Source organism: Nomascus leucogenys, chromosome 1a (assembly GCF_006542625.1).
Source record: "Nomascus leucogenys isolate Asia chromosome 1a, Asia_NLE_v1, whole genome shotgun sequence".
NCBI lineage: Eukaryota > Metazoa > Chordata > Mammalia > Primates > Hylobatidae > Nomascus > Nomascus leucogenys.
Genome location: NC_044381.1, coordinates 67,889,596 through 67,913,625, shown reverse-complemented (window position 1 = coordinate 67,913,625; position 24,030 = coordinate 67,889,596). Strand labels below are relative to the sequence as shown.

The 24,030-nt window shown below is 41.1% G+C and overlaps 1 protein-coding gene across 7 annotated transcripts in view; it reads left to right on the top strand.

The window, feature by feature from the left end:
• Positions 1–562: 562 nt before the first annotated feature.
• TRIM9 (tripartite motif containing 9) overlaps positions 563–24,030 on the top strand; it is a 117,208-nt gene continuing 93,740 nt past the window's right edge. For 5 of the 7 annotated variants that reach the window (XR_004029627.1, XM_030810456.1, XM_030810448.1 and 2 more), the window contains exon 1: positions 1,509–2,501. Coding sequence is in view for 6 of the 7 variants with exons in the window: in XM_030810456.1 (XP_030666316.1) it covers positions 1,680–2,501 (822 nt within the window). In the remaining variant the exon portion in view is untranslated. Of the gene's footprint in view, positions 2,502–24,030 lie in introns of all 7 variants that reach the window. The other 2 variants (XM_003267679.3, XM_012504483.2) reach the window with 2 other exon arrangements.

The window sequence follows — 24,030 nt, the reverse complement described above, 5'->3', positions numbered from 1 at the left end:
TGTTGAAAAGATAACCTAGTTTATTGGACAATTTCTACAAGGGCAGTGTTATAAAATGTCCATTTTTTTTCTGGACAATAAAGTACTTTTAAATCATCAACATAGCTGCATATAATCAAGTTATCTCCTGTCTGGAAGGTGGAAAATTGGAACATTTCTAGAACTTGCAAAAAGTTTTTGTCCTTTACTTCATGAATCATTCAGCAAAAGCCAGCTATGTACTATTTCAAATGTTACTACCTCAGAATGTCACTTGACTCAAAGATTTTCCTTTCCTTTTCTTCCTCCCTCCCTTTCTTCCCTTCCTTCCGCCTTTCCTTTTTCCTCCCTCTTCCTTCCTCCCTCTCTCCCTCTTTCCTTTCTTCCCTCCCTCCCTCCTTTTACAGGGACTAACACTAGAACCACCGCCTCACCATGCCCCTCGTTGGAGGAAACAGAAAGGCACACCATGCTGTAAGCTATGGCAGATGCCCAGGGCACGTGGGGTTGAATAATGCTGTTTGGAGTCAAACACTGAGACTCCGCAGTCACACAGTGATTCATTTACAGAGCTGTACTAAACTACGGGCACTCAAAAATAGACAAACTATTCTTGCCTCAACCGAACCAAAGGCCCTGCAGGCCTCGAGAAAGCTCAGCCAGGTGCTTTGGAAGGTCGGGAGGAGGAAGAAGGATCCGTGGAAGGAAGCACGTTCACACCACGGCACTGAGACCTCTGGGTCGAGCTATAATTTAAAGCATGAAACGATTAGTCATAGATTCTGACTAATGCTGACCATTTCCATCGGTTACCCAGTTGAATCTCATGGCGACACTAGGAAATCGACTTTATACATGCTCTTTAGGAAACGAAGGACGCAGGATGAAAGAAGCCAAGAGTGTGGCCAGGGCTTGCGCCAGCGCCGTCAGACTCCCGGGATGGAGGAGCTCCAGGGCCCGGCGTCACCGGATTCACGGAGAAAGAGAAAAGCCCCACTGCCGTGCAGAAGCCTAGGCCCGGGTGAGGCGCCTGCGAAGGCTGCCAGCAGCGGAAGAGAAGGGGCGTCCTCCGTGCTGCGCAGCACTCTCCCGCAGTAGGTGGGCGCGGAGCTCAGAGCTGGGAGCCAAACGCAAACGCTGGCGAGAAGCCCCAGCCCCCTCCGCCAGCCCACTCGCTGCGGGGAGGGGTTTCTCACGCCCCCAGCTCCTGGGAGACTGCACCGGAGGTCGGAAGGAAGCGGGGCGAGGATGAGTCATCCCACCTAATTCCTCCTTCCCGGTCCCCTAGCCTCCGCACGCCGGCCCCCTCTAGAGATCATGCAGCCGCGAGCGAAGTCTCCCCTATCCTCAGACTCTACCGAACCCCCTGTGGCCTGCGGAGACGAGGAGACGGATAGGTCTGGTGGCCAATGAGAGCTTCGATCTCTTGCCCCCCGCCCAATGGGCCGCTGCTCATGGGCCGGGGCGGGACTAGGAGGGCAGAAGGGGGCGGTCCGGGCTGGCGCGCGGCGCGGCGGCTACGCGGCTGCGGCTCACAGAGCTAGCGCCTCTCCGGGTGTCCGCGCCAGTACTGCGCGGGAAGGCACCACCACCACAGCCGCCGCCGTTGGCCAGGGTGCTGGGCAAGACGGGCCCGTCGGCCACCTCGCCAGCTCAGGCACCCGCTGCAGCCGTCGCTGCCTCCTCCCAGACCGGCCCCCATGGAGGAGATGGAAGAGGAGTTGAAATGCCCCGTGTGCGGCTCCTTCTATCGGGAGCCCATCATCCTGCCCTGCTCTCACAATTTGTGTCAGGCGTGCGCCCGCAACATCCTGGTGCAGACCCCAGAGTCTGAGTCCCCCCAGAGCCGTCGGGCCTCGGGCTCCGGGGTCTCCGACTATGACTATCTGGACCTGGACAAGATGAGCCTATACAGCGAGGCGGACAGCGGCTATGGCTCCTACGGGGGGTTCGCCAGCGCCCCCACTACCCCGTGCCAGAAGTCCCCCAACGGCGTCCGCGTGTTTCCCCCGGCTATGCCGCCACCGGCCACCCACCTGTCACCGGCCCTGGCCCCGGTGCCCCGCAACTCCTGTATCACCTGCCCCCAGTGTCACCGCAGCCTCATCCTGGATGACCGGGGGCTCCGCGGCTTCCCCAAGAATCGCGTACTGGAAGGGGTAATTGACCGCTACCAGCAGAGCAAAGCCGCGGCCCTCAAGTGCCAGCTCTGCGAGAAGGCGCCCAAGGAAGCCACCGTCATGTGCGAACAGTGCGATGTCTTCTACTGCGATCCGTGCCGTCTGCGCTGCCACCCGCCCCGGGGGCCCCTAGCCAAGCACCGCCTGGTGCCCCCGGCCCAGGGTCGTGTGAGCCGGAGGCTGAGCCCACGCAAGGTCTCCACCTGCACAGACCACGAGCTGGAGAACCACAGCATGTACTGCGTGCAATGCAAGATGCCCGTATGCTACCAGTGCTTGGAGGAGGGCAAACACTCCAGCCACGAAGTCAAGGCTCTGGGGGCCATGTGGAAACTACATAAGGTGAGTCCTAAGAAAACCCACTCCTAACTCTGCGTCTCCGATCATCCAGTTTTGCAGCAGACGGTCCCCGTCTCTTGCGCACAGCGCATCCCAGTGGGGGCGCAATGCAGGTGCCTTCAATGTTTACCTCCCCGGTCTGGTGCATTGCAGGAGGCATGGGGGAATCTTAACCGGCGCACGGGGTAGTTGAATGCCCCCACAGAGTTGTTGCGGGGATGCCGTAGAGCGGGTCTCTCGAGGCGCGCTGCCTGCGAGCGGGACTCAGGGCGCCCCCTCTCCGCGGCGAGTCTGCAGCCAGTGGCCGCGGCCAGTGTGGGGGAAAGCACTGCGTAGCTGGGTAGAGCCGCGCCAGTGCCCAGGGCCGCTAGGCACGCTCGAGGCAGGGCGGGCTGCGAACCCCCGGGGAGGGACTGGGATGGGGGCGGTGGGGTCGCGCGGACGGCAGGAGTCTGTCACTGCTGGATGGACGGACCTGGTGAGGCACGGCGGAGGGTCGGGGAGACGCCGCGGGTGGAATACTGATGAGCCCGGCTCTGGGCCAGACCTGACTCTAGAGCTGGAGAGAACTCGGGGTCCTGGTGCCACGTGCTCAAAAGACAGAGCGGAGAGGGCAGCCAGCGGTCGCCATGGCAACGCGACGTGCAGGCTTGGGCCCGAACCCTTCCGGAGTTGGGACCTGAGACTAGAGTGTCAGGACCGGAGTTTGCGCAGTCGCGGCCTGGAAGCCAGACAGGTGAATCTCCTACGGAAACCTTCTCCTCCCAACTATACCCACACCCACTTCTCCAGAATTCAAGCCCTTTCCTCTTTCAGTAGTTATATGTGCAAACTTTGGGACACCTGTTACCAGATTTATCTTTCCAGTCTCTTTTGATGATACTTCCACCATGGCTAGACACGAAGAGGCTTTAGCAACATGTTATGTCGTGCCACTTCTCAGCTCAAAACCTTCCAATTTTTCCCACGCTTCTCAGCCTGTCCTACATGACCCCTTCCATTCTGGCCCCCTCGACCTCATTGCCTCCCACTTACTCCCTCTGCTCCAGCCACACTGCCTCTTGCTGTTCCTCAAGGGATGCCAGGCACCTCCCCACCCCAGGGCCTTTGCATTTGGTGTTCATTCAGCCTGAAGCTCTCTTCCCCAGTTACCTGAGATCCGAATGGGTCCCTTACCTGCATCCTTCAGCTGTTTGCTCAGGTATCATCTTTGCAGCGCCACCCACCCAGACACCCTCTAGTTCCCTCTCAGCTTTATTTTCCTCAGTAGTATTTATCCCTGTGTGGCATGCTATATATTTTAATTATGTTATTTTTTGTATTTATCTATTGCTCCCTGTACACACACAGACATAAACGAAATAAGCCTCATGAGGAAGAAGATCCTTATAATATGCCCACACTGCTTAGAAGGAAGGGAACAACTCTTGAAGAGATGTGCATGAATTTGCTTTTCATGTTTTAAATGATCCATTTAGTTGGGGCTGTGGAGTGCAGGGCAGGGATTCAGGATGATTGGAAGGAGCTTTTCTTTACATCACTGCGTTGCATACCCAAGGATGAGATAGAGCAGTGAAGATGGTGTCCAGGCCTCAGCCGTGGCCTCGCTCAGCGTCTCCCAGAATTCCTTGGAGACTAGAAAGGGTAGCTTTTGCAAGTGGCCAACCGTGGAGTTAAGGCTGGAACATCGATATTTTGTTTACAGCAAGAAAAAAATGTCATTAATTTTCAACAATCAGTGAAAGTTTTCTCAACTCCTTAACCCAGTTGAATGTGATCCACGTTTACAGTCATTCTATTCTCACATATAACCTGTTAAAGCATATTAGTACTGATGGAGATTTCCTTTAGCACAAATTGAAGCCTAACTGGGCACACACCACTGTTTTCAGAACAGTTGAATTTAAATTTTTGAAAATGACATTTAATTTTGAAAGTTTTCAAAACTTGAGTTCACAGCTAGTTTTTTATTCATATTTTGATTTCACTTTTAAACTGCTAATTATAATCCATGTTGAATTGCCCTACAAAGTATCCTTGGAACTAAAAAATTAATCACTCTGTCAGGAAAAAGAATTTAGAGCCACAAGCTAATAGGATGGGTAAACCACAACATTATTTTTTTTTATGACGAGCCTATCCTTGATATATTAAGACCAAAAGAAACCTTTAAATCTCTGTCAAGCCCCTTGTCAATTTGAAATGTTAAATCATTTGTTTTATTGTCAATAGAAATTATGAGTAGACAGACACTGGTGCTGCCTGGGTTGAAATTTAGATATCTACCTGCCAAAAAATAATGTTAAAACCCTTGAAACATGACATAAGTAGGCTAGAAGACCATTTATTCTCTGATCTTTTGCACATTTTTTCCAAAACAGTAAGTACACATAATTTTTTTTCAGTCAATATGAGGATTACTAAACTGCCAAGAAAAAAATAAGACAGAAGGATGACAGATTTTAATATTCACTTGTCATCTGTTAGATGAACAACAAACATTACTCCCCCACCTTATTTACTTAATAAGGAAGTTAATGTGTTAGCAGCCAGTTTTCTCATATAGTTTATGTTTTAGTTAATGGTACTTCTATCTCCACAAAAGCTCATGGGCCAGAATTTCTATGCCCTGCAAAAATAGGACAGCAAAGAATTATACTAACTAGGTCTCCAAAATTGGGCAGTTAGTTATCAACACAGGTTATTACTAGACCTGAAAAGTTTTCATTCATATTCTATCATATTAGTCATTTCTACTGATAAAGCAAGTCCTGTAGATAAGTATTTCCCACAGGCATAAATCATCATCTTACACACTCAAGGTATAACAAAATGGCTGAAGTTTATTTTTAAAGTGGTATTAAAAACATCTGGTTGAAATTCACTAGTTTTCAACTGGCCAGATTAAAATGTTTTTCAGATATTTTTGGCCTTCAAAACTCCGTGAAAAATAATAACACATGAATAAGAATAATAATACTGGTCTTATAAGTTAAATATTTAAGCAGTTTTTATTTAGTACCAGTACTTACTATATTCTGTTATTCAACTTAACTTGTTAAAAGAATTATAATACCAAAAAAGTGATTTTGCAGATAATTTAAAATGGGCAATAGAAACCACTGCTATTACTTTGTGATTTTAAGTGGTTCACATTCCTAAATCCTGATATTATCCTTGAATTCCTAGTGTTTCAATAATCACTGAATCAGGGCTGGGCGCAGTGGATTACGCCTGTAATCCCAGCACTTTGGGAGGCTGAGGCAGACAGATCTCTTGAGGCCAGGAGTTTAAGACCAGCCTGACCAGCATGTTGAGACTCCATTTCTACTGAAAATACAAAAATTAGCTTGGCGTGGTGGCACATGCCTGTAGTCCCAGCTACTTGGGTGACTGAGGCAGGAGAATCGCTTGAACCTGGGAGGCAGAGGTTTCAGTGAGCCGAGATCTCACCACTGCACTGTAGCCTGGCTGACAGAGCGAGACTGTCTCAAAATAAAAAAAAAGAAGTCACTGAATCAGTAATATATTTATAACAATTATTTTGTGTTCATGTTACTGAGCAAAGATTTTCTTTTCCTTTCTATTCTAAGCACTATTCATTCTTAATCTTGTCTCAAATGTTATTTTTCTCTTACCTTTGTTTTTATAAATGAAAATTTGCAATTTAAACAATATTTTAAAATAAACTGTCAGTTAATATGCCTCCAATTCTAAAATATCTGGAAAAAAATATCTACTTAGCTTTATGGTGGCATCTCATTAAATATTTATGTAGCAAAATGTGTTATATAATGCCACTGAAATGATATTCAGTTAACTATATGTCAGCAGTAAACACAATATAGTCTATATATTCCTGTGGTAAATGTAACAGACAGCATATGTTCATGTTTTTACATTTCTTTTGATTTACTTCTAGTACAATTAGAACATTCTGTGTGCCATGTAAACATTTTTACAGATATTAAGGAAAATGTTACAGAGAAGACAGTTATTCCTCTTTGTACCCAGGCATAATGGAAAGAACTAGATAACAGGAGATCCAGGTTATAGAACCGATGCTGCCACTTACTTGCAGGAAACTTTTTGCAAGTATCATCACCTGTCTGTACTTCCCACCTACAAAGATGTAAAGGAGTTAAAACTACATTTGTGAAAGGATTTTGATAAGGTAACCTACATGTTTATAATTTACTAATTTCAGTTCAACACAACCATAAACTATTCATGTAAAACAGAAGTCAGTGTCTCACCAGTCAACAATTACTGCGTAAAAATCTCATCCCCCAACGTGGGGTACTTTTCTGGATCCTTTTCAGAGCATAGGGTACAGTCCAAAGCTGCTCTGAAAGGTGGCCTAAAAGAGTGAGCCTCTTCCTCATGGGTCCAGAGAGAATATTCAGTTGAATTAAGCTCAAGAAATAAGAATACTACACAAAGATTTATATATTAAACAAAAGTATTCTGTTTTTCTATAAGAAAGCTAAAATAGCTGATAAGGCTCAGTTTTTTTCAGATTCTCCAATAAAGATATTGTTACCAGTTTAGAGTAGCAGAAATTGTTTCTCCTGTATATGCCATGAAAAGATGCTATTAATTGGAGTTTCAGGTCAAATCACAGTTTGCATAAAGTAAGAGACAATTATCACAGCCATCTGTTCTTGTGTAATGAGAATAATGTACAGGGAACATTTGTCCTTACCATCAGTGTAATAAATTGCACTTTCCTCACCTAAACAAGTTGATGGACTTTTCAAAGTGTATATACGCATACAACTTAACTTTGGCATACAGAAGGATAGAAGAACCTATTACAAGATAAATGTTTAAGAACCAAATAGTTATAAATAAATATCATTTGTTTATCAGTTTTATCAGGGATTATTCATTGAAAGGATCAGAAACCCACTTAGGTGATCTCAGAGGATTTCATGGAAAGTGAAATAAAATCAACTCACAAGAAGAATGGAACAATAAAGCTAGAAACTAAGTTCACTCTATGTATCAGTCAGGTTAGACTATGCTCCAGAATAAATCTTCGAATCTCAGTGAATTATAACAGCATCTCATTTCTTACTTATTCATGTCAGTGTCCACTGAGAGTCTTTTTTTTTTTTTGCTTTAGCTTGTTTGTGTTGGTTTCCTGCCACTTGCAACCAAGAAGACCTGACTTATAAAAGCATATGAATTAACACATGTAAATACTTTATTTGAAGATTCTACTTTTTATTCATCCTAGATATTGTCTTTAGAATATTATGCTTAGAAGGCTGCATTCTGATGCCATAAATACAAATAGAGGGGCAGATTTTGATTCAATGAAGCAGAAATCATATCATATTCAATGCTATCTACCCATTCACCACTGGGTAGCTTTTATTAGCCTTTTGGTTGTTTTCTTCAGCTATTTTTATTGTGAGGTTGTTCACAAAGAGGCCGAAGAGAATTTTTTTTTTTAACCAACTCAAAATTACTCCATGTATGTAGTGATGACACTTTTAAGAACATTAGGCCAGACAGGGAGGTTCTGAAATCAAACTTCTGCCAATAATTGATTTGTTTGTTTTCAAAGGCAAGAAAACCTCTGAAGATATATATGAGCACTCCACAATTCTTTTTGTTTTATCTATACTCTAGGCCAGCATTTCTCAAACTCTGCTTCCACAAATTTTCCTTAGTTAAATAAGTTTGAGACTCTCCATTCTGAACAGACTGCGGGTAGTTCACATTGTATATTGTATCAATACGCCTATATATACACATCCTGCAGCAAACAAAGCCGCTTGATTCAATGTAGCATTTTCCAAATTTATCCAACTTTGGAAACTCTGTTAGAGTGCCACACAAGTTTGGAGAACACTAGTTCAGGCAGTTATTAGTGAATAAGTTAGTAAGTAATTGTTATTCATTTCTTGTCTATGTAGATTAGAATACCTAAAACTATGTCTGCAGCAAACCTATCCTTAAATCTTAAATCTTGCATTAATTCTTAAAGCAAATGTTAAAAGTTAAATTTATTTTATTTTTTAAACATTAAAAGTCAAAGAGGTAAAAATAATTAACATAAGTTTTGTAATATTTATATGTATGGACTGGAATACATGTTGTCCCCCTTTCTATTGTAAATAACTCAAAAAATGATTTTAGGCATAAGGAATATTAATGTAATATAATGTAAAAAACCACTTCATTCTACTTTAGACTACTTTTAGGTTTTGTATACATGATACCAAATGACTGGTCTAATTGAGTTCTTCATTAATCTGTGGTAGAGAAAAATAGATTGTTTTAAAGATACTTTTGATAGGCAGAAAAAGACAATATTAAAAGCTTAAAACTTTAATATTGCTCTGGGGACAACATAGCATAACAACTTATGAAGGTAAATGCTTGTTTAATACATTCCAGGTTTTGCTAATATTTTTATACTGACATTTGGGTTCAATTTTTAACCTTAGAACAAGAGTTATCTATAAAATGGCCACCACAGTGTACCTACACTATCAGAGACCATCTAGGCTTTGTTAAGCAGCATATCTAATTCAGCCCAAAGGACATCTCAAAGCCAAAATCCTTCCCCTGGGGTGTTCTCACAACCCTAAACTGGGCCCCTATCCTAAACTGAGACCTAACTCCAAGTGAGATTACCCGAGAAAACCTAGGCAAAATATATTTAACAGCAGGTTTTCTTTTTTCTAACTGCATCTGTGTCAGGGAAATCATCATGACATCATTTCACTTTTGTTTGGCCCTGGTTTTGCCTTCTTTTTAAACTATCCAGGCCTAAAGTGCAGCATGTTGGCCATGGGTCTAGTCACAATCCCATCTGCCTGCTTAGCTATCTTCTCCTTGACACCCTCTGACCTTCTCCATAGAGCCCCTCCCTTCCTGTCCACTAGGCTTGCCCTCAAACCTTCAGATCACCAGACCAACTAACCTGGCCACACCCAGTTGAGATGAGTCAGCCTCCACAGCTGTGGACCAGACCAGCCTGCCAACCGGGAACCTGATGCTGCTACCCCACCTACCAGAATTACACCCGCACCAGCAGTGCCTGCCACCTCCCCCCACCCCAGCTGTGTTTAATTGCAGACACTTTTTTATTAAATAACTGTAGAGAGGGAGTTTTCTTCATTTTGGCTGATTCATTTTAAGCTGAAAAAGCAAGAAAACTTTTTTTGAGTGTCTAGTCATGAATAAATAAACATCATTTACTTTTCCCCCCTCCTCAACACGCCTGTCCCAAGAAACTCATCCACTCCGTGGTTTCAATTCCTGCTTGTATCTGATTGTCTGAAACAGATCTGGTCATCTCAATCCCCTTCCTCTTCACAGTTTGGTCCCAGACTCTCTTCCCAGCCCTGTCACCTGTTCACCTCACCCTCCTCCGTAGCGTCCATATCTGTGTTCTAACCCTGAGCATCCTCTCACTGTATTATAACTGCTTCTGTGAGAAATCTTCCACTGAACCCTAATAACTCAATGCTGTAGACTGTTTCTTATCTATCTTCTTTTACTCTGTTTCTGTACTTAGTAGAAGTTAGATAAAGGCTGGTTCAATGAAGAAAATAATCAGTAGAGGAAGACTAATAACTAGCAATATAACCCGGTATTTTAAATTTCTCAAATTAGCCTGACAGTAATCATTAAATTTGAAAGCCTGTATTTTATACTTTTTGCTAAAATGTACTGGGCACTTACTACATGCAGGCACTGCTCTAAGATTTTTACAGCATTTTCTCATTTAATCTTCATAATCCACACATCTTCCTGTGAGAAAACTGGGACACAGGAAGATTATGAAGTCACACCCATTGTAATTGGCAGGGTCAGAGTTTGAATCCTGGCTGTCTGACCCTACAGCTCACATGTTTAACTGCTGTTCTGTTCTACTTTGTGATAAGCCCAGCAAGTATACCTCTAAAGCACAGTTTTATGAACTTACAAACTTCAATGACATAACAAATAGCAAATAGCTGGACTCCTTTAGTTCTCGTGTATGAAAGTTACTGAGAAATTGTGTCATTTTTCTCCTAAGATTCCTTGTGACAAAATAAATTTAGAAAAGAAATTATGGTGCAGGAGGAAAGAGGTGACAAGTATGTTGAATATTCCACAGACCAGATCATCGGAGGTACAGGCCCAATTACCTTGTAGGGAGTTCATCCTGCCTCTCTGTCAGAACTAAGTAACAAATAGGCAGTAAGATTCTACCAGCTCAACCATGGAGCATTGTCTCTCTTCTAACAAAATAATGCATCTCAAAATTTACAGACATAAAAACCATAAACTAATAAGTAGATTTTAATAATTACAGACAAAAACTAGAAGCTAATAAGTAGATTTTAAAAATAAAAATCCATAGGCATTTTAAGTATCTTTATTTCTGCAGATCTAAACATTTATAAGTCTATTTTTGAAAACACAAAATATGTTTAAATCTGTAAGCAAGTATCTGTTTATTTTCAGTTTTTCTTGTACCTTTTGCCTATGTGGTTAAAAGAAAATATGCGTATTCCAGTTCAGAATAGAAAGCTGATCCACCTTTCACCATATAAAAAGGAATATGTGAACCAAGGAGGGTATCGTTTAAGAATGGGTTTAAACACTGCCAAATAAAACTGTTTTTCATAAGCCTTGCACAGAAGCAGAACTGTGTGTTTTACACTAACAGTTCCGATCAAAGAAGAAACTGTTCCTTTTAAAGAGATGGCTTTGGAAATAGAATGCTAAACATTGTTCTTTGGTGCGGGAATAGCCACCTTCTGTCAGGAGTACACGTAAATGGTTAATTCTCATCCACTGCTGATTTATTCATGTGACACTGACTTTCTAGCCAAGTAGCATCAGTTCAGCTTTATTGAGGTTTTTGCTCATCTCCTCTTACTCTTACTTTGCTTGCAGCCTGCACGTTAAGAAGTAACTGTGTGGCACCAAATATTCATCACTCACTCCCATGCTCCAGGAGAGCCTGAGAGAATAACACTGTTCTGGCCTGCACTATCTATCAGTCTAAGGCATTATTAGTCTCTGAACAAAGCAGGTTGCAGAGAGGGGTAAATGGCAATATGGGGAATTAAACACTTTCTGTCTAGAGCAGGTCTTTATAACAGGCTTTGTGATTTTGTAGAGGGCAAAATCTTGGATGGTCAAATATACACAGGCTCAACTGTAAGCCCAGCTCATCCAAAGCCAAATGACTCTATGACATAATCTACCTCTTTTGATTGTCTGTACTTTAGTTTCTTTCATCAGTGCAAAAATCAACAGCTGATTTTACTACAGATATGTATTGTCCATTACCTAGCACTGCTGATATTTATGCAATCATGAAGTGCATCAATTCATAAAACTAATAAAATGGTGTCACTTATGCTGTCCCATTATCTTGGAATAATGTTATCCCAAGAGCATTAGTCACATAAAATCAAATGTAAAACTGGACATTCATCCAATCTAGTAAGTCTAACATGGCACAGATAAATCTATGGTGCTTTTAACAGTTATTATTGATTTTATTGACCATCAGTCATCTAGCCAAGACTTAGCAAGGAAATATGATAAACAGCTTTCGGCACATAATCAATGCAGTATGAAGCTGAATGATGTTTACACACTACCTTGTGTCATCTGGCTACCTTCTGCCATTATGGAAGTGAATCTATCATTGATGGAACTAAAACATTATTCAGTATTAAATAGAATTTTCTCCACTTTTTACTTTAAGGATCAAGAAATATGGAATGTAGAAACTTGTGTGAACACTGAATTTCCAGGCTGGCCTCACCAAGCTCGATAAACAAGGGTTCAAAAATGGCATATTTACACCTGAACTACGACATGGATTTCTGGTTGCTCCGGTCACTAAATATAAAAAAAAAGTGTGGAAAAGTTTGAATTGATAGTAAGCTCTTGTTATTTAGGTATAACGATTCTTACTAAAAGTGTTGGTATTGATTGTCAAATCAGTACATAAATATTTCTCATATATTTTTAAATACTATCAAGCTATAAAGAAAATGAATGCTTCTAGTATTTAGAATATCCTCAATTCTTGTTTAGTTGCCATTCATTATTTGATGTGACATTAACACAACATTTTGAGATTGCTATTATTATTTTCAAGCAGTTGAGTGATGACCTAGAATCATATAGCTTGACAAAGGCAGGGCTTGAACCTTGTTTAACTCTCAAGTCCATTGTACCACACTAAATACTATTTTGGTTAAAATGTATTTCAAAATGTCAGAAGTTCACATTTTTTGTTATTGAGGTCATAGCCATTAATCAAACATTTTGCATTGAACCCTAAAACTCGCTGGCATCTCCACTTGGATATGTATCTCAAGTCCCTCACATTCAGGATGCCCAGATCTGAATTCATCATCTCTCTCCATTTTGTAACTCCAAGATTTCCTTCTCTTACTTTTGGAATAGGAATCAATGAATGCAAGCATCTTAATTCCACAGACGTGTGAAGAATGTTGCTGCAAAGTATTTTAAAACTAAGGATCTCTGCTGGGCGTGGTACCTCATACCTGTAATCGCAGTGCTTTGGGAGGCCGAGGCGGAAGGAGTTTGAAATCAGCCTGGGCAACATACTGAGACCTGGTCTCTAAAAAAATTTTTTTTTTAATTAGCTGGGCATGGTGGCACATGCCTGTAGTCCAAGCTACTGAGGATCCTCCTGAGGCAGGAGGATCACTTGAGCCCAGGAGTTCGAGATTACAGTGAGCCATGATTACACCAATGCACTGCAGCCTGGGTGACAAAGTGAGACCCTGTCTGTAAATTAATTAATTAATTTAAAAAACTAAGGATTTCAAATACACTACTTAAACCCCACACATGTTTCAAAATGTAGGTATTAGAAAACTAGACAAAGATTCACTTCATGAAGAAAAGTATTGAGTTCTAGTCTATCAAAGGAAGCAAGATGTAGGAATCTGTTATATTCCAAGTACACAGTGGTCTAGGCACTGATCTAAGTAATTTCTATGTGTTAACTGAGGGAATTCCCACAACTCCATGAGGCAAAAACCATTACTATTCTCATTTTACAGATGAGGAAACTGAGACTAAGAAACCAAGAAACCCAAAGTCACTGTTCACAAGTGCCAAGACCAAGCTTTCCCCTTAAAGAGCCAGACTCCATATTCTGTGCCTTACCACTATACCCACCATCACTGCACAGAAGAGATCCTACATGTAGCTTTGGTCACACTCCATCTGACAAAGTTGAGGTGGCTTGCTCTTATATGGGGACAGCAAGTCACTTTTTCTTTTTTGAGATGTAACTCACCTACCATAAAATTTACCTTTTTAAAGTGTGTAATTCAATAGTTTTAATTAGATTCATTCACAGATTTGTGCAACCAGCACAGAATCTAATTCCAGAATATTTTTATCATCCCAAAAAGAAACCTCAACTGTTAAGCCACAACTCAACCCCCACAACTCCTGGAAACCACTAATGTACTTTCTGACTCTGTGGATTTGTGTAATCAGGATATTTCATATAAATGTAATCATAAAATATGTGGCCTTTTGCATCAGTCTTCTTTTACTTCGCGTAATGTTTTTAAAGTTCATCCACCTTGTAGCATGCCTCAGTACATCATTCTTTTTGATGACTAATTATCCTATAATAATATCCTATTGTATTGGATATAGCACATTTTGTTTATCCATTTGTCAGTTGGTGGACATTTGGGTTACTTCCACTTTTTGGCTATTACTAATAATGCTGCTGTGAACGTTCATGTACAGGTTTTTATGTGGACACGTTTTCAATTACCTTGAGTATCGTGATATAGTAAATAATATATTTGGTCTTTGTCCATGGTTCCTGGCTCAGAGCTCCTAAAACCCTTGGGATTTCCTGAGTTAGAAGTGTCTTTTGACCAGAGGTGACTCAGGGTGGGCCCCCAGGTCGCTTCAGGATGGGGGCTGGTCACCGGGAAGTCCAAATGTGAACTCTTGCGTTTCTCTAATGACTAGTGATGTTGAGAATCTTTTGGTCACTGGAAAGACCAAATGTGAGCTCTAGGGGTGGGGACTTTCAGTGCCACCCACTGACCTCTGACCTCCAGGGCAGGGAGGGTGGCTGGCGATTGAGTTCTATAAAAACTCTTGAACAACAAGATTTGGAAAGTTTCCAGGTTAGAGAACACGTGGAGGTGCTGGTAGAGTGGCACACAGAGAGGGTGTGGAAGCGCCACCCTCCCCCCAGTACCTTACTCTATGCGTCTCTGCCATTTGGTTGTTCCTGAGTTGTATCCTTTATAATAAACCAGTAAATATAAGTAAAGTGTTCTCCTGAGTTCTGTGAGTCATTCTAGTGAATTATCAAACCTGAGAAGGGGATGATCCAAGGTTGCAATCAAGTCAGAAAGAAGTTCAGGTAGCCTGGGGACCCAGGACTTGGCAACTGGAATCTGAAGTGAGGGCAATCCTGTGGGACTGATCCTTTAAAGCTGTGGAGTCTAACTCTGGTAGTTTGTGTCAGAATAGGATTGAATTGCAGGATGCCTACTGGTGTCAGTAAATTGGAGTCACTGAAGTATATACCTAGGAGTGGAATTGTTGAGTCATATGCTAACTCCATGTTTAAAATTTTGAGGAACTGCCCAGCTGTTTTCCAAAGAAGCTATACCATCTTACATTCCCACCAGCAGTGTATGAGTGTTCCAATTTCTCCACATCCCCACTAACACTTGTAATTGTCTGTCCTTTTTATTATAGTCTTTCTAGTGGATGTGGGGTGAAGTCTTGTAGTTTTGATTTGCATTTCCCTAATGACTAGTGATGTTGAGAATCTTTTCATGTGCTTATTGGCAATTTTATGTCTTTTTTAATACAAATGTCTATTTAAAGTCTTTGCTCTCATTTAATTGGGTTGTCTGTCTTTTATTATTGAGTTATAAGAGTTCTTTATGCTGGATACTTATTCACTTTTAAAATGGAAGAGACATAGGTGTGAGCCTCTCAATTCTCAGACACTCACAGGAGGAAAAAAGCAGACACAGACCTGCGTGGGAGGAAATCTTATCAAGACTGGCCTATCACGACCTACTGCAAATTCTTTGCGTCATATCTCAAAATAAGCCAATTCTGAGACAGAACTTGGATAAAGTCCATCTGGATTGGCTTTGACAAACAGGAAACATGGAAAAGTCCAAAAGCAGGAGGAGGAAATCATGTCTTTATCAGGGTCCCTGGATATAGCAGCTGTTCCTCCTCCTCTTTACCCAACTTCCACTTCTCCTCACTCTGGAAATGGAGTCTACCTCAGTATAATATCATAAGGTTCTTGCCATCTATGGCTCCTAAGGGTTACCGTGGCAGTATTCAAAAAAGTCACTTCCGGGTGTCAAAAAGGTGGCCACCTACTACAGTTGAGAGTTATAAATGGATAGAATTGGGACACTGGATCTTGAAGATCATTTGCTCAACCCTCTTCAAAGTTAGAAAAATCCCAGAACATTAAATCACCCAAGTGACACAGTACATATTGCCAAGACCCCTTTTTTTATTATTTACATTAAGAATTCTGAACCTCCAAAGACTGATTTTTTAGTTGTTTCTCCGTGTGTGTGTGTGTGTGTGTGTTCAATAAAGCTCAATTGAAACACCTGTTCTCCCTTTTGGGGACTCTTCCACGCCCTCAGACACCCAAAATCACATTTTTTCTATATTCCACATTACAACTATCAAAGTTTACATTAACGTTGTTTTCTCTCTTTAAGGGAAGTTATGTATGTCTATACTATTACATGAATGTTCCCTTGTTATAAGTAATATATTCTTTTTTTTTTAACATTGGCTTTCAATAGACATTACCTTTGCCCCAAAGATCAATCTATTGGTAGGAGTTTCCACATGTGTCTAGAAAAGAAAAAAAAATTGTTGATGTTTAGTTTTGCTATGCCTCTCACACAGAAAACACATAGCAGTATGACTGTCCCCTTGGATTGGCTGTCTGGTTGGCTCCTACCTAGCAAAAAGCACAAAAGAAGTTTCTGGGATGAGGCAAAATGCTCCTCTCCCCATTCATTTGCACTACTTGCTAGCTTTTTTGGCATCTTACCACTAGCACTCTCTTCTCCTTCCTTCTCCCTCTGTAGTCTCCTGTGTATCTTCTAGTTTCTGCCTTCATGTCTGCAAGCACGGCTTTGGTTCCAAGGTATGTGCCTTCCCTCCGGGTCATCTCTATGGCTTGTTCTGACCATTGTGTACAGTCTTTTCATCTAGCTCTAGGTCGTTGACCACAAACTGAGGAAGTCTGTCTACCTAGCCCACCTGGTGTGTGTACCCTTTACCTTCAGCCTTGAAGGGCTGACTTGCCCAGCCCTGGCATCATTCCCAGTGAAGATCCCAGTGCTGACAGTTCCTTGAATTATACTTCATGTGTAGCAGCTTTAGGGCTGGCACTGATCCTAACAATAGATTATTGTAATGCACTTGTCCAATAACCTGTAATGTTAAAATAAGATTACAACATACACATCTGGGCTATATAAAAAATGCACTCACATAATTCTTTTCTTTTGAAGCATGCCATAAAATGATTAAACTATATGTAAACACAGAATCCATTGACATTAGCCACCATGGAAATGAAATAGGACAGATACTTAGTAGAACCTGGAAGTTCTACTTACACTGAGGGCAGGAAGTAAAGAATAATTTATAAATTCCATCTGTAAAACAGGGAAGGAGTGAATCAGTAGGTCAGAGTTTATTATTCAATTTGGAGGCTAGCCAAAAATTGGCCAATTATTCTCTTCTGAGTGGAGCCAAATAGTTCAATTATTATTATAGTTTCACTCTCTAAAGTCCTCTATTCTCTTTTATGAGAACAAAGTCATCAATTTTCCATTCACATTATTTAATTTGCATATTATGAAGGCTTTTGGATTAGTGTCTATTATTAAGTTTTCTGAAACTATATGTACAAAAGATTATTGTGAAAGCGCCATCAAAAATTAAACAAGAGCATTTGATTTTGTTTTACTTTAAAATAAATGGTATTGTGCATATTTGAGGTTTACAACATGAATGTTATGGGATACAAATAGAAAAATGATTACTGTAGTAAAGCAGACTAACATTTCTATCATCTCAGCTACTTTTTTGTGTGTGACAAGAGCAGCTAAAATCTACTTATTTAACAAAAATCCCTAATACAATACAATATTATTAACTATAGTCCTCATGTTATACATTCGATCTCCAGGCCTATTTATCCTACATATCTCCTCCTTTGAATTATTGGACCTACATCTCCCTCATTTTCTCCCCACTGTGGTAACCATTATTTTATTCTCTATCTCTGTATATTAGGCTTTTTTAGATTCCACGTAATACTTTAAAATTATCATACAATATCATTGTATGTTGTACAGTAAATATCATACAATATTTTTCTTTCTGTGTCTGGCTTACTTCACGTAGCATAATTTCCTCATTTACTTAGTATAACCCACATTGTGGCAAGTGGCAGGATCTTCTTTTTTAAGGCTGAATGACATTCCATTGTGTATATATGTATTTATATATGTATACATACCATATTTTGTTTATTTGTCTGTTGGTGTACACTTAGGTTATTTCCATATCTTGGCTATTGTGAATCCAAGAGTGTTTTTAGAGAAATTATTTAATTTGTATATCTGAAAAGGTTACTATAAAATTTGTATAAATATTGGATTTGAAAACTAATTTCATTTAGTATTTGTTCATATCTCATGATTTTCTTTAGGTATTAAATCATATTTATCAGTGCCACAATATACCCACTACATTTCTTCCTGTCCTACTGTTCTTTTATCTTCCCAACCATGTTAAAGAATTTAGATCTGTGTTTGGAGCTCCATACTCACTGTAACTACCTCAAGGCCTGATATAGGCTGAGTGAGGCCCTTGCTGTTGTTGATTCAAGTTCAGCATACTGGTGATGAAACCACTGGCTCATCTGATAAGACTATTGATAAGACCGTGAGCTGTTCAGCAGGCACACAGCTTCAGGTTTACTTGGTTGCTTAGTTGGGACGTTCACACAGTGAATGAGATTTCTAGTTTGATGGCATAACCAAAACACTTTTATATGCCCAAAAAGAAGAATGGATAATCATTACACAGATAATGGTGTGTGGCTATTGTAATTCCATGATGCCTCTGAGAAAAACTGGTTTTTATAATATATTGAAACCAAGGTATGGAGCAGAAGTTGCTGGAACAAGACTTGCTATATGAACTATGCTATGAGATGTGATTTCATATCAGTGTCTTTTCCATCAGGAATGTTGATTTAACAGGGAGATTCATTAGAATTGGTTTAGGACAGCCATGAGTGGTGTCTCATGCCTGTAATCCCAGCACTTTGGGAGGCTGAGGCAGGCAGATCACCTGAGGACAGGAGTTCGAGACAAGCCTGGTCAACATGGCAAAACCCCGTCTCTACTAAATATACAAAAATTAAGCAGGCATGGTGGTGTGTGTCTGTAGTCCCAGCTACTCGGAGAGTCTGAGGCAGGAGAATTGCTTGAACCCAGGAGGCAGACATTGCAGTGAGCTGAGATTGTGCCACTGTACTCCAGCCTGAGCAACAGAGCAAGACACTGTCTCAAAAAAAAAAAAAAAAAAAAAAAGAATTGGAGGTGAGACTGAGGGCCAGGACTTAAGTTTGACAGCTCGTGGTTGCCTTACCTCAAACCTTAAAACACCCTATCTTGGCCACCGTGTCACCTATACTGTGTCACCTGTGGAAAACATGAGGCTGCATCCTCCCAGCTCCTAAAAGCGGTTGAATATGTATGCCATTACATTGTAGACAAATCAGTGCTTGTTGGCTGACTGCAAAGGATGACAAGCATTTTGACACTGTACATAAGTTAGAGAACCCAAGATGCACAGCAGAAATTCAAGTTAATGGACAATAAAATAGGAGAAACAGGAAATAGAATGAGCATGGCAGAAAGGCCTTAACCAGTCTCTGTTAAGCCCTTTTATAGCGAGTGCTAAAATGAGAGTTGGAGCCAGAGGACTAGATGCGTCTGAAGAGGCCTTCTCCTAATAAAACCATAGTGGGGCCTTCCCAAATGGCATTGGGCAGTATAGGGTCAGGAAAACTAGAATCTGTTCCAGGGTCTACTTCTATTCAGGCAACACAATTGAGGGGTTAGGAATAAGGACCTGTATTTCGTAGGGGGAAGGACGGTGGTAGGCTGTGAACTTGGGTTAGTTATTTGACTTCTCTGTGCGTTAGTTTTCTCATCTGGAAAATGGAGATAATCAGACCATCCACCAAGTATTGTTGCGAAGATGAAAGGAATGATAGACACAAAGCCCTTAAAACAGAGCCTGGCCAGAATAACCTCCTAATTAATGTGAGTTTTTGGCACATGTTAAATGGTGCTAGTAATTTCTGACTAGATCCAGGGTGGTGATGAGGACTGGATGACAGAATGAATGTATGAGAAAGCCTTTTGTAATAAACCCAGGTTTTTAGTATGATTGTGTATCTATACAGATAGAGGGGTACCTAAAGCATGGAAAGAACAGCTGAAATGCTTACGGCTGCTTCCCCTCACATGTGGGTCCCTCCCCTGGGAATGAGGGAAAGTCATGCAACCAAAGACACAGTGCCTTTCACAGAGCAGGAATGGAGGAATGGAGGAAAGGAGGTCTGGGGGACAAAATCTCTAGCAAGGGGTTGACAGTCCCTTAGAGTCACCCCTCAACTTGAGAACCTATTATTCTTTGGAAAAGGGGGACCAGTACATTCTGAGAAAGAACCCAGGCTTTGGAGCCTGAAAATCTCAACTTCTTCCTCTTGAGTGTGTCTTTGGTAAGTTATTTATCCCATCTGTACCTCGGTTTCCTCATCTGTGAAACAGGCAACACAACACCTCCTATAGTTATAGAGCAGGATCAATGAGATTGTCTTTGAAAGGTTGCCCAGCATTCGCAGGTATTTCATAACAATATCTTTTATCATTCAAAGGTCATTTAGCCATTTGTATTGGTGCTCCAGTACTCTTGTAGGTATTGGGAATACAGCAGTGAAAAAAAAATTAAAATAATAAATAAAAGTGTATTTAATGAAACATTTGTTGAATTCCTGTGTAATCACCTTTTAGATTGTATGTTCTCTGGCAAGAGAGCCCACACCGATTTTTTTGCATTCAGTGGGTTTTACACCAAACAAAGGCAGAAGTTGGGTTAGTCAGAAGGTGGCCAAGAGCAATGAGAAATTCAGATCTATCAGACCCACTCCCCGCCTTGGGAAGTTTTAAAAGGTAGAGCAGCTCAGGCATCCCCGCTGCCACTTTTAATTCCATTTTATTTCAAGGCCTTCAGACTCTCACTCACCTCAGGGAGTCTGCAAAGAATTCGGCCCATAACTTCAAGGAGAGCAGGAAAAATGGGGATAAAACGGTGGACAAGCAACAAGCTGCACAGGGGTGCTTCTGAAATGCAGCCCTCAGTGGGTATGAATTCCCGAAAACTTTGTATAAACTAGATTGGATTGTAAATGTCCTAGAGATATTTTTAATAAAGAAAAATCATTGGTATATAATTTTTAAATGTAAATACATGTGGCAAATCCACATTACCTAGATTCCAGTACACCAACAAGTTACTAACAGGCTTTAAAACGTTTTTTTAAAGAAAAAAACAATAAACAAGAAAAAGAATTACATGAAATAATTGTGAAGTACGTCCCAATTTCAGAACATTAACGTGGAGTAGGAGTGGGAGTGGGGCTCCATCAAGGAATCGAGAATAGCAGTGGCCAAATAGGGTAGACAAACTTGGAGATGCAGTTTGAGGCCCCTGTTTGGATCCTGTGCCTACCTCCTTGGGCGACCCACTTAACTCCTCTGCACCTCCAGCTTCTTGTGTATAAAATAAGAATACAGGATTACATATGAGAGCTAAGGTCCCAGTTAGCGGCAAATTTAATTGGGATCTAGACTTACTGATGTTTCTCTGACTCAGTTCCTGACAAGAGTCTCTTTGGATAAAAATGTCCGCTGCCTGTTGCTTCTGCCTTTGTGAAGAGACACTTTAAATTCCCTCCTCTTTCAAGCTTCTCAGTTGGGGCTTCAACATTGTGAGATCAAAAGGAGATGAACCATGTAGCTGCAGCATCTTTCATTCCCCTCATTTTACCTGGGCCTTGGAAGTGCCCTGGGGGCTCCACAGCCCTGTTGGCCCCTTGTAAGAGAGAGGCAGAAAAGCACAGGGCGGAATGACAGCTAAGTGGAGAGAGGAGAACACACACTGACCAGCTTTGAGCTCTGCCTCCCCATCCTGGGCGGAACAGCCCACTGGTGGGTCTGTAATCACCCTGGTCTATAGGCCACACTCATTGTCATTTCGTTGCTAGGAAAGAAAAGGGCAGGGTGGGGTGGAAGGGTCAAAGAGTAATTAAAAGGCCATTTTGGACTATTTACTTCCTAAAATGAGAAGTAAGATTTGATTGAGAGAGATGAAAGGTGAAAACAAAATGGGCGAATATGGGTAAATATGCTTGTGCCTTCTCATTCCGCAAGAGAGGGATTTTGAGGACTGAGTTGGGATGTAAGCCTGGCCTGGAATTTCTTATCTCAGGGCAAGAGCCAGGTTGGTGCTAAACTTCTTGGGGGAAGACAGTATTATTCATTTTAGATGCCAAATTCTTTGATTTCAAGTGATTGTTAGATTTTTACATACCATTATTTACATACTGTTATTTTCATTGTTGTTATTATTTGAATTTGAATTTTTTTCCATTACTTTTTTTTTTTATAGAGATGGAGTCTTGCTATGTTGCCCAGGCTGGTCTTGAACTCCTGGGCTCAAGTGAACCTCCTGCCTCAGCCTCCTAAAGTGCTGGAATTACAGACGTGAGCCACCGCACCCGCCTATTAGAGTTTTAAATGCAGATGTTTGGTTTCATGGTTATGATCATTACTATTATTCAGTGATTGTTTTGTTTTTATCTCTGTTGCTATTCAGTGGTGTGCTGGCAAACATGGAAAGCTCTGACATGTAGCATTTTCCATGGCTGCCTTCAGACTACCTACCTGAGGTTGCTGACCTTGACTTTTGGAAGTCAGTGCAAGCCAGCCCCAGCAAACCACTGCTTGTTGTCAGTTCTTTGCCTTTATATCCTATGGGAGGAACTGCCAAATTGCAAGTTTTCTAAAATTATTTCGAAGATGATGTAAGCCTGCAGCTGCAAAAAACAACAACAAAAAAGATATGTTACAGAAATTTTTAGTGAAGAAATCATGAATGTACATTTCAATGAATTTCCACAAACTGATCACACCTGTGTAATTAGCAATAAATCAGAAAAACAGAATATCAGAATATCATCGGCCTTCAGAAGCCCCCTGCATGCTCCCTTCCAGTCCAGAGCACCCACACCACACCCCTGCCAAGGATAATGTTCTAGCAGCGTGGTAACTTTGCGTGTGTTTCTGTTTCATATAAATGTCATCATACAGTATGCACTCTTATGCATGGCTTCTCTTGCTCGAAGATATGTTTTTTGGATCCACTCATATTGTTGCATATAGCTTTAGATCATTCTGACTGTTGTATAGTATTCCATTTTTAGGAATGTTTCACAATTTATCCATTCTGTCATTGGTGAGCCTCTTGATAGTTTCCAGATTTGAGCTACTAAGAGTAGTGCAGCTATAAACATTACAGTACCTGTCTTTTGGTGCATAAATGTAAGCATTTCTGTTGGTTGTATCCCTAGGAGGGCAATCACTGGGTGCTCGGGTACACAAACGCTCTGTTAGTATATCCTGCAAGAGTTACCCGATGATGGTGGTGCCATGGTACATCTCTCCCAGTAGTACTCCTCATTCTCACCAGCACTTGCTATTATTTGTCTTTTCATTTTAGCTGTCCTGGTGGGTGTACAGTGGTATCACAGTATTGTGATAACTAATGGTATTAAGCATGTGTTTATATTTTCTGGTCATTTGAATATCATCTTTGGTGTGGTGTCTGCTAAGTCATTTACCCACTTTTCCATTGAGTTGCCTGCCCTTTTAAACTCACTGTCTTTTAAATTTCTTCTTTATCCACAAATACAAAAAAAAAAAAAAAAAAAAAAAAAAAACCTTAATTCTGAAATAAGCTGCCTTTTCCTTGTGGTTTTGTCTTGAGAGCCAGAGGTACTAATCAGAAACAGTTTATCACTTCTGCTTTCTCTTGTAATTTTTTTCTCAGTGCAAATCATCTCTTATACCATACATTGCTCTCTATCAAATCATTATCAGATATTGTGCATATTTCAGAGCTTCACTTAGAAATATTATAAAGCAATTTAGGGAGAGAGGTTCTTAAGTGCAAACAGTACGAATGCAAATAGATTTTCAAAAGAGAACAATTCTTTCTTAAATGAAAGTAAGAGCTATTCAAATAGTCTGTAAGTAAAAAAAAAAGTAATAAATTGAAACTCAATAACCTCAAGAAAGTAATTGTGATTTCATATTAAACATGAATTTTAGAAAGTTTC